A 13,970-nucleotide genomic window follows, 5' to 3' on the forward strand; every position below is an offset into this window, starting at 1 on the left:
CACAGGGGCCTTGGCTAAATTACCGTTTGATTCATTTAATTCTGTTTAGCCCCCCACCCCTTGTGGATTCATTTGGATATTGTGTTCCTCCCTTCTTGTTCTGAGACATTGTGTTGTGTTTCTCTGCTTTTAAGTAGCTGACATATCTCATTCCAGAAGCAGCTGCACTTCAGCATTAGTAATTTTTGTGTCAAAAATGTTGAGGTCCTGTTTCATTTCTAGAGCAGAGTGGGGTTTCCTAATCTCCTAGGATTTTGTTTTAATGTAACGGTTTTGAAGGCCGCTATTCTGACAAGACTACTTCTCCCCTTCTGTTCCATTGCAATACTAGACAGGACAAAGAGTGGGATCTAGCTATACACAACAGCAAAGGAAGAATAAATCAAAACCTAAATAAGACAAACAATACATTCAAAATGTATTCCGGTGCAGCAGAATCATAGAAACACAGGGCTAGAACAGATCTTGAGAGGACATCAAGTGCAGCCTCCTGTGCCGAGTCTGTAGCAAGGGAGACTTAGCTAGCTATTAGGAAAAACTTCCTAACTATAAGTGCAGTTAATCTCTAGAACAGATTTCCACGGGAAGTTGTGGAATCTTTGTCACTGGAGGTTTTAAAAGCAGGCTGACAGTTCCTGGCAGGTGTTTATCCAAAGTTTACTTGATCCTGCCTCAGCACTAGGGATGTTAATGGTTAACCAGTAAGCCTTATTGGGTGAGTCTTACTGCTTATGGTTAGCAGTTGGAGGCTGGAGCAGGCCCTCACTTGCGATGAGCAAGAGGCTGCTCCAGCACAGGCAGGGGCACTCCAGTTGGCCGTTAAATGGGATTTTACATCTCTACTAAGGATTAATCCAATTACTTTCTGACCTATCGTCAAAGAACATGGAGAACAATTGATCACTGTTCTTTTTATAACAGCCCTTAACAGTCTTCTAATATGTTGTTCAGTGTCCCTGCCTGAAGTATGGCCAACCAGAGCAGGATAATTTCTTTCCATGTCTTACATACAACACTCTTAATAGACTCTAGAATATTAGCCTTCTTTGCAACTGCATTATCCTGTTTATTTATCCTCAATTTGTGATCTGCTGTAACCTCCAGATCCTTCTCTGGGATACTACAACCTATTATTCCCCATTGTGTGGTTGTGTATTTGATTTTTTCCGAAGTCCTTCACACTTGTCTTTACTGTATTTCATCTTGCTTAATTCAGCCCAATTCTCCAATCTGTCAAAGTCATTTTTAATTTTAATTCTGTCCTGAAAAGTGCTTGCAGCCTTTTCCATTGGGGTGGCATCTGCAAATGTGCTCTCCACAAAATTATCTCAGTCATTAATGAAAATGTTGACTAGTATCAGACCCAAGACTGAGTGCTGTGGGACACTTCTAGATAGTGTCTCCTAGTTTGACAGCAAACTACACTTGGAGTACTTTCAGCATACATAATAGCAGCAATATTATCTCCAAACCTAAAGTAGAAACAAATATGGATTTGTATCACATGCACAGGTAAGAGAGTCAGTTGAAAAGTTCAGAATCTGATTGGTCTGAACATCTAAATTTTCCACTTTTGGGGAAGAGAGATTTGATTTGGAACATTGATCGAGGCATTCTTCAGTTACCAGTGAACATATTTACAGAAGCTAAAGTATCATTCTCTCTCTTCCCGCCCCCCCCTTCCTTTTCTCTCTCTTTTTTTCCTCCTTCCCCTCTCTCTTATTTATTCTTGGAACTGGACTTCTAATACTGGAGTCATCTGAAGAAGAGGGTTGCGTCCACGAAAGACCATGATACCATCTACATGTTTTGTTAGCCTTTAAGGTGCTACTAGACTATTTGTTGTTTTTTAAGTTTTTCCAGTTACAGATTAACTCTGCTACCCCTCTGAAGCTTTCTTCTCTCTAGTGTCAGGGCACTTTCCCTGACTGTTGTTCTGCAGGAGTTTTGGATTTCTAGGTCATCACTAGATAATTCATCCACTGAGGTGAATGTCCATATGTAACCCATTCTAGCTGTGGTTAGGGATGTGAACGACTAGTTGACTGTCTGATAAGCAAATGCTTATCAGATAGTTGACACACTAGTTGACTAGTTGCTTCCCCCCAACCCCCGCCTTGCAGCCTCTATCAGAAAGAGGCAGCAAGGGGGGAGGGAGAGGATGTGTGCTTCAGAGTGGCAGCGCCATGTGGAGCCCGGGGCCAGACCCTGGGCTCCATGCAGCGCTGCTGCTTTGAAATGCCATATGCAGCCTGGGGCCAGCTGGGGAGTCCCCAGCTCCCTTGGGCTACAAATGGCATTTCAAAGCGACAGTGTCGCATGGAGCCCGGTGTCAGCTAGGGACTTCCCCGCTGACCCTGGGCTCCATGCAGCACTGCCACTTTGAAACACTGCGGGAAGCATGGGGCCAGTGGGGGACTGCTTGAGTGCCCCACTGGCCCTGTGCTCCCTGCAGTGCTTTCACCTTTGAAATGTAGCAACGGCTCCAGGGCTGTTGCTACGCTTCAAAGACAGAAGCACCCTTATCGACTAATTGAATAGTCAATGCAAATTGCATTGATTATTTGATTAGCCAATTAAACTAAATTTAACCTTCCTAGCTGTGGTCCACTTTTAGCTCTTTCTATCTGACCCAGTCATCCACAGCATCTTCATTCCACTGTCAATCCCAAATTAAACATATAGGGCTATACTGCCCACTGGTGTGATTTAGCATCACCCCACTGAAATCCTGACCATCATCTGTCCCATCTAAACAAAAAGGCTGCTGGGCTGTACTAGCTGTCTGGCCCACACAGAAGGTGCATCCTGAGAAGAAGATGAGTCAGCAACAACAGCACAGAACAGAGTTGTTTCCCAGTAGTTCTGGGTCACAGACTTACCATATCAGATTTCAGAGAGTTCTGCCTCTAAGCTTCCTTCCCCTCAACCACAGTCAGCGTTCCTAGCAGCATTTTATTTCTTAAGAAATGCCCTCTATAGACACTGGCAGAATTCTTCTGTTCTTGCCTTGACTTCCTCTTTTAATGCATCTCTCCTTGTAGTGGCCACATAATGGTGACTCTAACCACACCTGTGGAGTGGAATTCTCACATGCCACATTGCCCTGGCTGAATGGTTCTCTTGTCTCATTCTATTCTCACCTCTGAGCAAGTTCTTCAAAGTTGGCCTTCTGCTGCCACTTCTCCTGTCACCTGCTAGTGACAACCCCATTATGCAGTCATCCATTTCTGCCCAGCCTCACCAACCAGCAGGGAGGGGCTGGTATCTCATGCAGACAAATATGCAGGGATCGAGGGTGTTGCAATAATGGAAGCTGAGCCAGGAGTTGAATGTGACCCTGTGCATCTTACTGCAGATTGAGTCATACATGGCCCAGAGCGGGACCTAACTGTAAGGACAGGTTGGACCTCCCTGGCCCAGTACCCTCAGGACCTGACTGGTCCTGGATGATGGATTTTGCCAGACCAGGTGAGAGCATTTCTGAGTAGGGTTACAAGGTAGTCTTAAAAAAAATACCAGACACACTTCATGGAGGGGGGGGGGAGGAGCGGGGCTGGCTGGGAGAAAGGGGGGGGCTGGGAAGCAGGGTGGAGGCTGGGGGAGATCAGGGGGAAAGGGAGGCAACCAGCGGGAGCAGGGCTGGCCAGGGGAGCTCAGGAGGAGGAGAGGACAACTGGCTGCCGGAAGCAGCGCTGGCAGGGGGTGCAGCGGAGCTGGCCGGGGAAGATCGGGAGGAGGAACCTGCCGGCGGGAAGTAGAGCTGGCGGCGGGGGCGGTGGTTGGGTACAGCGGGGCTGTCCAGGGGAGATCGGGAGAGGAAGGGAGAACTGGCCGCCAAAAGCAGGGCTGGTGGCGGGTGCAGCAGGGCTGGCCGGGGAAGATCGGGAAGAGAAGTGGGAATCAACCGGCCGGTCAGGAGGGAGCGGGGGTAGGGGGAAGAGTGTATCAGCCGGTGGGGAGTGGGACTGACCCAGGCAGTGCAGATCCCAGGGTGCTCCTGCCCCCCGCACGGTTCAGGCAAAGCCTGAGTCAGTCTGGCTGCGGCTCCACCACGCGCTTGATGAGCGCACAGCAACACGGACCGGGCTGCCCCTCCTCCTCACACGCAACCAGAGCTCCCAGCATCGATCACGCCCTGCCTCCCAGCCACTCCCCCCACCAGGCTTCCAGACGCCCAGTTGGAAAACCAGAAAATACCAAACATTGCACAAGTCCGGTATTTTCTGGATTTTTTACCAGATAGACCCCCAAAAAACTGGACTGTCCGGTAGAAAACTGGACACCAGACAACCCTACTTCTGGGTCCCCTGCCCTTGCTCCCTCCCCCAACCCTGTCACCCCATGGGCTTCCCAGATCACCCTGGCAGCCCATTTATACCACATGTCAGGCTTCTCAGTTCCCTCTCCATTCCTTCTAGCAGACACCAGCCTTCCTGGCTCCCAGCCCACGTGGCACCCCAGCTGGACCATGTGCTGAGCTCCCCCTGCCAGCAGCGTGCTGGGCTCCCAGCCCCCACTCCCCTGTACACCAGGACTCGCCAATCCTGAAATATCCATGGCCCTGCCAGACTAGAGAGTCCCGCTTCACAGAGGTGCAACCTGTACTGCAGTTGCATAAGTAGCGGTAACAATTGAAATCACACTCACATTCAGGTTACGAGTCCAGACATTTCGGATCCAACCAGGATCCCTCATCAGTGGAATCTAAAAGCAAACAAAACAAAAAGAGGTGGTGAGAATTAAACTTAACAAAATGGGTTAGCACATCTCTGTATCAACAAACGTCCTTTGGAGTTTCTCTGCTCTGATACATGTCTCCTGCTTCTTCCATATCATGTGAGTCACCTACTTTTTAGCTATGTTGAAAACAGCTTTCAAAAACTTCTGCTTTTTTCCCCCTGGGTCTAGAAGACCATTTTCCCAAGCCACTCCACCTTTGCAAACAGGCCTAAATCAGACTCTGTACCCTTCCGCAGCATGCACTGGCCATGGCAGAGTTTGGGCTGTGAACCTACATGCTTTGCTTTTCCTTGTTGTTTGAGGACAATAGAGGACATATTCATTCCTCCAGCCTAATCCATATTTGCTGCTCTGGTGGAATATAGGGTCATTAATGCTCTCAAGGGACCAAGGAATAATTCCCCCACCGCAGGCACAGCATAGGGCTGCCATAGGTATTTCAGATTCCTTGAGGTAGCCCAGAAACCAAAGGATGCACAGGTGATGTAAAGCTATCTCTGTTCATTCGCAAGGTTTACTCCTTCTTTACTATGCTTCCAGGAAGCGTAGCATAGACCCTAGGACTATGTCTAGCCCCAAAACAGAAGTACAAGAGAGAAAGGTTCCTGCTACCTTAGCTCACCCCAGCATCATCTGTGCATTAAGCCCTGCCTGTACTAAAGATCAAATGCAAAAAAGTTAAATTATTTAGCTGTTGGACTGCTGCTTATTCCACAGGTCACAGCTTTCTCCCTATCTTGCTCCACTGAACATTGTCTGTGTAGATAGGCACATGTGTTAATACAGGTTGAACCTCTGTTAACTGGGATTCCCTGATCCGGCAATATCCATGGTTCAGCAGCATCCCCCGCATCAAGGTAGCATTATGAAAAGAAGCCAAAGAGGACTAGACGCAGGGAGAAGAGACAATCCTGGGGAGAAGAGAAGGGGGAGGGTTCTGGGCAGACTAGGTCTGGCTCCAGAGTTCCGCCAAGCTAATCATCAAGGCATGGGCATGGCCTGGCAGTGTGCTGAAGTCCGGCAGCCAGCAGTTTGCATTTCTGAGTAGGGTTACAAGGGCACTGGTCCCAACCCCAACTGGCGGTTGGGAACCACTGTCCTAAAGAACCTTATTTAGGCCTGCCTAAGCAAGTAAGAACAAATAGGGGTAAATCAGAAACATAAGAACAAGGTCACAGTGAAAAGTTCACCCAATGCTGGTAGGTGCTTTTCTTGAAGATCCATTAAACAGGTATGTATTACATGCATACATTATAGACACAGATATTAGGCAGCAGGAAGAGTAAAGGAGAAGCTGTTGGAAGGTAGGTAGCCCATTTGCATCTTCTTGGAACAGTGAGTCTGCTGGCCTATGTGTGAAACCTGCTGCACGTAGAAAGTGAGTTTTATCAGGGATTTGAGTGAGAAGGCGGTGGCTGGGCAATTAGCTCTTTGGTGTATATAATAATACCTTGCACTTACAGAGGAACCTTCTATTTAAGGATTACAACATGATGTTCAAACATCAATGTAATGAACCTCAGAACACCCATGTGTTGTCAGTAAGTGTTACCCTAATTTTCCAGGTTAGGAAACTGAAGCACAGAGAGTTTAAATAATTTACCCAAGGCTACACATAAAGTCAGTGTCAAAACTAAAAGCCGATCTCTCCACAACCAGTCTCTGGGCCTTAACTCTAAATCCATCCTTCTCCTGATGTGATGATAGAATAATACAAGATTAAAGCTGATGCTGCGAAAGCACTATACAAGATGATAGGACATGTTAAATGACACCACACAACATCTACTACAAAAGACAAGGCATAAACACCCCCCCCCACACACACACACACACATATGATAGACAATAAACAACAAAATGTTAAATCCCATATGTGATTTGGCCGATATGCTTTTGATTGAAAGGAGAATACTAATGTAAGTTGTTTCAGTGAACTTCATAATCGCACCCTATGAGAGTGGAAGTGCAATCTTGGTCCAGAGGAGTCGTGTCCCATTGAGAGGCATTGGCAGGGAGACCATGCCATGTATCGTTCCACTGCCTTTTCTGGACAAAGCTTTTGCCAGCTCTCCATTTTCTTTCCCTTCCTTTTGTTACATATTTTTCCTTCTCTGGGGTTTTTTTTTTTTAAACGATCTCTGTGTTACTCTTTGCCCCTCTCCCATCTTCTTTTACAGCTCGCCCTGTCCTATTTCCCACTCTCTATAAGGTTACACTCTGTGGCTATGTCTAGACTGCAAGCCTCTTTCGAAAAAGCGCGTCTAGACTACAATACGCAGATCGGAAAATCGATCCGCTTTTTCGAAAAAGAGCATCCTGACTGCTGGACGCTCTTTCGAAATTAAAAGCCACCCGGAACTGCTTCTGCCAGGGCATGGGGGCAGCATTTCCTTCCGGGTGCTGCTGCCTGCCCTTTGCAGAGACGCATGGTTAAACACCCGTTGCTCTGCTTCTGCAGCTGCCTTTGCTGTCCCTCTAGGAGGTAAGCAAGGCATTGCAGTGCTGGTTTGGAGTGCTCAGCTTCCTGGGACACCCCAGCAGGATTTTTGTTTGGAGGTTTTTCTGTTTTAGACCCGTTTTTTCGGCATGGAGCCAGAGCTGCCCCATGGCAGGCGATGGCCCCACGCCATCATACTGCAAGTGTTGCTGCATCTGCATGACACAGTCATGAGGCTACTTCCCCATCTGGACCCAGACCAGAGGTACGAAGGGATCGTCCCTCATGCAGCCCCACTGCCCTTGCCTCCAAACTTCTTTGTGGACAGGCATTTTTGGAGGCTTGACACCAGCTCTGACTGGTGGGACCGGCTCGTTATGCAGCTCTGGGATGACCAAGAGTGGCTACGCAACTTCCGGATGTGAAAGACCACTTTCCAGGAGCTGTGTACCTGGCTCGCCCCTGCTCTGCAATGGCAAGACACCCACCTGCGGCCCGCTATCCCCGTGGAAAAGAGGGTCGCCATTGCCCTCTGGAAGCTGGCAACCCCCGACAGCTACCGCTCCGTGGGACACCAATTTGGCGTGGGGAGATCTACTGTCGGGGCCGTCTTGATGGAGGTAAGTCATTGTCTGGGGACAGTCACAGTTTGGGGTGGGGGGAAGGGAGACTGTCAGGAAGGGCAAAGTGGAGAGTGAGTGGGAGGGAGCTCCTCCACTCACCCTGAATTGTTGGGGGGGGAGTTCTGAGGAGGGGATTCCCGGGGTGCTTGAGAGGGAAGGTGGGTGGTGGGTTCTCCTCCTAAGAGATAAGGCACCCCTTCTAACATTTTGTTGTCTGTCTCTTTCTGCAGGTGGTGAGGGCCATCAATTCGGAGCTGCTGAACAGGCTCATCTGTCTAGCAGATCTGGACAGCGTCATGGCCGGCTTTGCTGCCCTTGGCTTCCCGAATTGTGGAGGAGCACTCGATGGGACACACATTCCAATCCGTGCACTGCCCTATCGAGCAGCCCAATTCATTAACAGAAAGGGCTACTTTTCTATGGTCCTCCAGGCCCTGGTTAACCATCGTGGCCAGTTTTCTGACATTTGTGTTGGGTGGTCAGGGCGGGCATATGATGCCCGCATCTTCAGGAACTCGTACCTCTACCGGAGGCTTCAGGCAGGAACATTTTTCCCGCATCACAACTTTGCGATTGGGGATGTGCACATGCCGGTGTGCATAGTGGCTGATGCTGCCTACCCCCTGATGCCGTGGCTGATGAAGCCCTACACCGGCCACCTGGATGCAAGCAAGGAGCAGTTTAATGCTCACTTTAACCGGGCTCGCAACCAGGTGGAATGTGCGTTCGGACGTTTAAAAGGCAGATTCCGGTGCTTGCTCACACACCTAGAGATGGGGGAGAGCAACATCCCTGAAGTGCTGGCCGCGTGTTGCGTTCTCCATAACCTGGTAGAGAGGAAAGGGGAGGCCTTCCTACCAGGGTGGGGTACAGGTGCTGATGGTCAGGAGAGGCACTTTGCCCAGCCCCGGACAGCTGCTATCCGCCAGGCTCACCGGTCTGCTGTTTGCATACGGGAGGCCCTATGGGAGCAATTCTCAATTGGAGGCCACTGACTCTACTGAGGGGCTTCTGCCTGGGCCCTGGCCCAATAGAAGCTTCCCTCCACAACCCATCTCCTGACTCTGTTTGGAGAAATAATAAACACCAGGGTTTGTCTCAAAATAATAAGTTCTGTTTTATTTTTTTAAATATCACTCACTGGAAAATAGTATAACTGTTGCAAACATAAAAAAGCTTTTGTTCATTTTTGATGTAGAAAATATACTTTCATGCCAAACTATGTACAATAAACATTTTGTTTAACACATTCCTTGTCATTTAACTGGGGTGATGGGGGTGCTTGAAACCTGGCGGGGGGAAGGAGACTTGAAACCTGGCGGGGGGAAGAGGACTTGAAACCTGGCGGGGGGAAGAGGATCAGGTTGCACGGTGCTTGCCTGATCTCAGTCTCCTGCTTGGGTCTCGTGTTCGGGGTCCACCATGGCCACGGGATCGGGTGGTGCGCCTGTCGGTTGGCTGGATAACAGCGGGTAGGTGCTCTTGGGACTGGGAGGCCTGGGGGAGAGGAGGGCCAGGGGGAGAGAGGGGCTGGGGAATGGGTGGGGCTGGGGGAGAGGAAGGTCCAAGGGGGGAAAGGGATGCTGCTGTGGAAGGGGGGTTTGGTGGGGCGGGGTCATGGGGTGCTGGAGGAGCAGGACCAGGCACAGGAGCAGGTAAGCTGCAGACCTCCTTGAGAGTGGCACTCAGGGACGTGCGCTGCTGGACCAGCTCCTCCATCAGCTGGTCATGCCACTGATCCTCTGCCTCCGCCCTCTCTCGCAGGATGGTGTTGAGCTCGTGCACGGCCTCCACATGCTGCCTCAGGATGTCCGCATACACATGCCTGTGTCTGCGGCTCCCATGTCCCCGAGATGGAGGTGGGGCAGGGGTGCTGCGGCCCTCTTGCACGGCTGGTCCAGCTGTGGAGGAAAAGAGGAAGACACAATCAGTCATAAAAAACTGGACTATGTAGCACTTAAAATACTAACAGGATGGTTTATTAGGGGATGAGCTTTCGTGGCCCAGACCCACTTCCTCAGATCAGAGTAACACGGCTACATTTCTATCACAATCAGTCATGTGTGTAACAGCTGTCCAAAAGGGCATGCCCTCTCCTTGAGACAGGGGAATCAGACATTCCGAAGGTAACACCGTTTGTGACCTGGGCATCAGCCTGAGCATTACAGGTTTCCCTTGTGCATCACCCACTGTGCACCCCCTTCCCCCCCTCCCCCGGGTGTTACACAACCTCACTGCACTCACCTGCTGCTTCATCTCTGGCGTCAGATGACACCTGGGAGGCCTCTGGGGTCTGTGTGACTGGCTCCAGGGTGAGGGTCGCCGTCTCCTCACTGTCCTCCTCGGGCACCATGTCCCCGTCTCCAGACTGCTCTGGGTCCTGCTCTGGCTCGTCCACCACAGGGTCCGCCAAGCCTGACTGCACGAGATGCCGTGGTGTGCGTGCTTCACCACCACCCAGGATCTGGTCCAGCTCAGTATAATAGGGGCAGGAGTGGAGGGTTGCCCCAGAACGGGAGCTATCCTCCCTGGCCTTCACATACCCTTGGCACAGCTCCTTAACTTTGGAGCGCACCTGGTCCTGGTTGCGAGGGTAGTGTCCTTTCTGTGCCAGGGCCTCTGCCATGCGGCCATAAATGTCCGCATTTCACCGCCGGCTTTTAGGGCTTGTAAGGCCTCCTCTCCCCAGAACTTGAGAAGGGTCTTGAGCTCTGGCCCAGACCATGATGGTGCCCGGCATTTGGAGCCCCTGGTTGGGTCCCCAGAAGGCTCTCTAGAAGGGCCAGGAGGGTCTTGGGGCTGGGACATGCTGAACTTCACCAGCCATGTGCTCTGGCTGCTTTGCTGCCACAAGTGGCTGTGAGGGTGCCTGTCCCTTTAAGAAATGGCTGCAGACAGGAACCAGAGACATGCAAGGCATGCCCCAGATTGTCCACCTTCTTCCTGGAGGCCATTATTTTCAAAAAAATGGCCTCCCCGCGTCCACACACACTTATTTTTGACGGATCTCTGTCGAAAAAGGTGTCCTTCCTCATGCAATGAGGTTTACCGCCGTCGAAAGAAAAGCCGCATTCTTTCAATTTAATTTCGAAAGAACACGGCTGTAGTCTAGACGCAGGTGACGTTTTTTCGAAAAAAGGCTACTTTTTTTGAAAAAAACCCTGAGTCTGGACACAGCCTGTGCAAGGTGGAGGACCAGTTTGCCTCCATAGGACTAGGCTGCAGAGGCCAATGTTGCTGAATTCAGTGTTGCAAAAGCCGAGACGTTTGGCGTGGCAGACTGGGCTATATGTGCAGGCGGCAAACTAGAGGAGCTACTTGCATGACTGAGTGCATCAGACGATGTGGTGGGACCAAGGAGGGTGGATTGCCTCCTTCTTGACCCAGAACCCAAGGAACATGTATACAAGAGATGGTTCCTGAGCCATGCATGTTTATCGACCCCTACTGTCCTCTTTCTCTGCCCTAAACACACTGGACGAGTCCAGGGCCTAAATGGCTTTACAACACATTGCAGTTGAGTACATTTATTTTTAAAATAAGAAAGTGTCTGCACTTATTAACGAGTTCTCTTTCTTACCATCTGTAATGTAAAAAAATATATATTTTTCGTAAGTTAGACATGCCATGAAGTAAACACATTTCAGAACCCATATAGCAGGAATGGCCACTGGTAAACATTATTGTTCATTATTTGAAGCCAACAGTATGTTGCAATCAAGTGAAATAATCATACAATAGTACTGTTGCCTTCCAATCCAAATCCTATGAAAAACATGAAGCAAGCCCAGTCCTGAAGACAGTCTGTGTATACAGATGTATCAATCACGTGGCAGACAGTCTGGGATCCCTGCCAGTAGTTTAAGGGCATAGTTCAATACTAAATGACACTCCATTTACAAGTCCGTGCAAATAATGTAACTTTTAGATATGAAAGCCATGTAGCTTAATGTTGCAGTTGAGTATTATTTGATATATAGGACCAAAAATTTAATCAAACATAAAAAATGCCTGGCTAATATTCCATCCATTTTGCATTTCAAAAGCAACTAACACTAAAGCAAAGTGTATTACTATTCAGCACTACCATTAGTAGGGAGATTTAGCATCTGGCAAGTGGCATCTTGTTGACGTTCCTTTTTGTCAAGGTATTTATTACAAACCCACCAGCTAGCTTTCATATTCACTAGGCTTAGAAAATTAAATAGATAAGAATGATTTTAAAGATGATATTCATCAGAGTCTGTCTTCATTCACACCTTGTGCAATTCTCTTCTTCTCAGATAAGGAAGGATGATCTTGAGCTTAAGGCAGCAAAATAGGACCCAATAAATGAAGGTTCTGTTTCCAACTTCTCTTCTGAATTCCGCTGTGACCTGGGCCTCTCCTTCAATTCCCGACCTGTGAAATAGCACTAATGCTCAGTCGCTTGGAATGTTGTGAGGATAAATTGATTAATGAGCATGAGAAACATCTACACATAAACTTTGTAGAGTTCTAGAAGGGTAACAAAGCAGAATTCATCCTGGTGACTGTAGCACTGTCATCATTCTAAAGGAAAGCAGGAACCCTCTTCTCTGTGCAGGTAAAGCAGGAACTCTTGACCACAGTTCTTCCCTGGGGATCCAACAATATTTCCTAGTCACTGTTTTCAGATCAGGTTTGCATCAGGAAGAGTGTGACAGGAGGAGAAAATCAGAATAGGAAGAATGGTATATGTATCCTAGATGATGTCTAGCTAATGATATATGGACTGCAGCCACCTCTACAATTTAGAGCAATAAAATCAGATATCTGGTTCTTTGATGTGTGTTCATCTTCTAGTAGTTCCCTGCTCTTAGGACAGATTTTATTTCCCCAACTTTCCTCCTCTTTCATAACTCTACATTAGTCACTCACATAGAAAATTATAAAATGGTTTAACTAAATGTCTGAATGACTCACCTGTTGGCCTCCGTCGGTCAGTTGACCATGGATGACGTATCCTAGTTCTCGTCTTGGTTCGTGTCGGATTGTCTGGGACAGCGTCGGGGACAGCGTCGTTGGTGGCTGAAAAGGCCAATCCGGGACAGGCATTCTTTGCCGCAGAAGTCGCAGCTGTAGGTGGTTCCCTGGCTGTTGTTGTTGCGTAACTTCCTGCGGGCTCGCTTTTCTTCTGATGCACGCATCATGTTCGTTTCGCCTGACTTGAGCTGTGTGGTCAGGGTGCCCCTCCACTTCGTGCGGTCTGCTGCGAGGTCTTCCCAGGACTGCGTGTTTATGTCGATGGCTTTCATGTCCCTCTTCACGACATCTTTAAATCGCAGGTTCGGGCGCCCTGTGGTTCTCTTCCCAGATGCCAGTTCCCTGTAGAGGATGTCCTTTGGGATCCTCCCGTCCTCCATGCGGCGTACATGGCCAAGCCAACGCAGGCGACGTTGTCGGAGCATGGTGTACATGCTGGGGAGGCCAGCTCGAGTCAGAACTTCGAGGTTGGAGACTTTGTCTTGCCAGGTAATGCCCAGGATGCGGCGCAGACCTCGTAGATGGAAGGCGTTCAGTCTCCGCTCTTGTCTCGCGTATGTGGTCCATGTCTCGCTCCCGTACAGCAGGGTGCTGATGACGCAGGCGTTGTACACTGCCATCTTTGTTGCGGTTGTCAGCCTGGGGTTGGTCCACACTCGGGTTGTCAGGCGGGCTAAAGTAGAGGCTGCCTTCCCGATCCTCTTGTCGAGCTCAGCGTCAAGGGAGAGATTATCGGTGATGGTGGAGCCCAAGTACATGAACTGGTGGACGACGTCAAGCTGGTAGTCGTCTACTGTGATGGCTGGTGGAGTGACAGTGTCCTGGCTTAGGACGTTTGTTTTTTTCAAACTGATAGTCTGGCCAAAGTCTTTGCAGGCCATGGAGAAACGGCTCATCAGCGACTGTAGTTCTTCCTGGGTATGTGTGACGACTGCTGCGTCGTCGGCAAATATCATGTCCCTGATCAGCGTCTCGCGTATCTTCGTCTTGGCTTTGAGGCGAGAGAGATTGAATAGCTTGCCGTCCGATCTGGTGCGGAGGTAGATTCCTTCCGTTGCTGAGCCGAAGGCATGCTTGAGGAGCAGGGCAAAGAAGATCCCAAACAATGTGGGGGCAAGAACGCAGCCTTGCTTGACGCTGCTGCTGATGCTGAAAGGCTC

At 49.4% G+C, this 13,970-nt stretch overlaps 1 protein-coding gene across 3 annotated transcripts in view; it reads right to left on the reverse strand.

Annotated features, from left to right (window-relative positions):
* Nucleotides 1-13,970, reverse strand: part of LPIN1 (lipin 1) — a 134,582-nt gene that overhangs the window by 80,429 nt on the left and 40,183 nt on the right. For all 3 annotated transcript variants that reach the window (XM_006138553.5, XM_006138554.5, XM_075923487.2), the window contains exon 2: nucleotides 4,651-4,707. In XM_006138553.5, the coding sequence (XP_006138615.2) occupies nucleotides 4,651-4,707 (57 nt within the window). The remainder of the gene's footprint in view (nucleotides 1-4,650; nucleotides 4,708-13,970) is intronic.

The sequence above is a fragment of the Pelodiscus sinensis genome, chromosome 3 (genome assembly GCF_052426305.1).
Source record: "Pelodiscus sinensis isolate ZL-2025 chromosome 3, ASM5242630v1, whole genome shotgun sequence".
Lineage (NCBI taxonomy): Eukaryota > Metazoa > Chordata > Testudines > Trionychidae > Pelodiscus > Pelodiscus sinensis.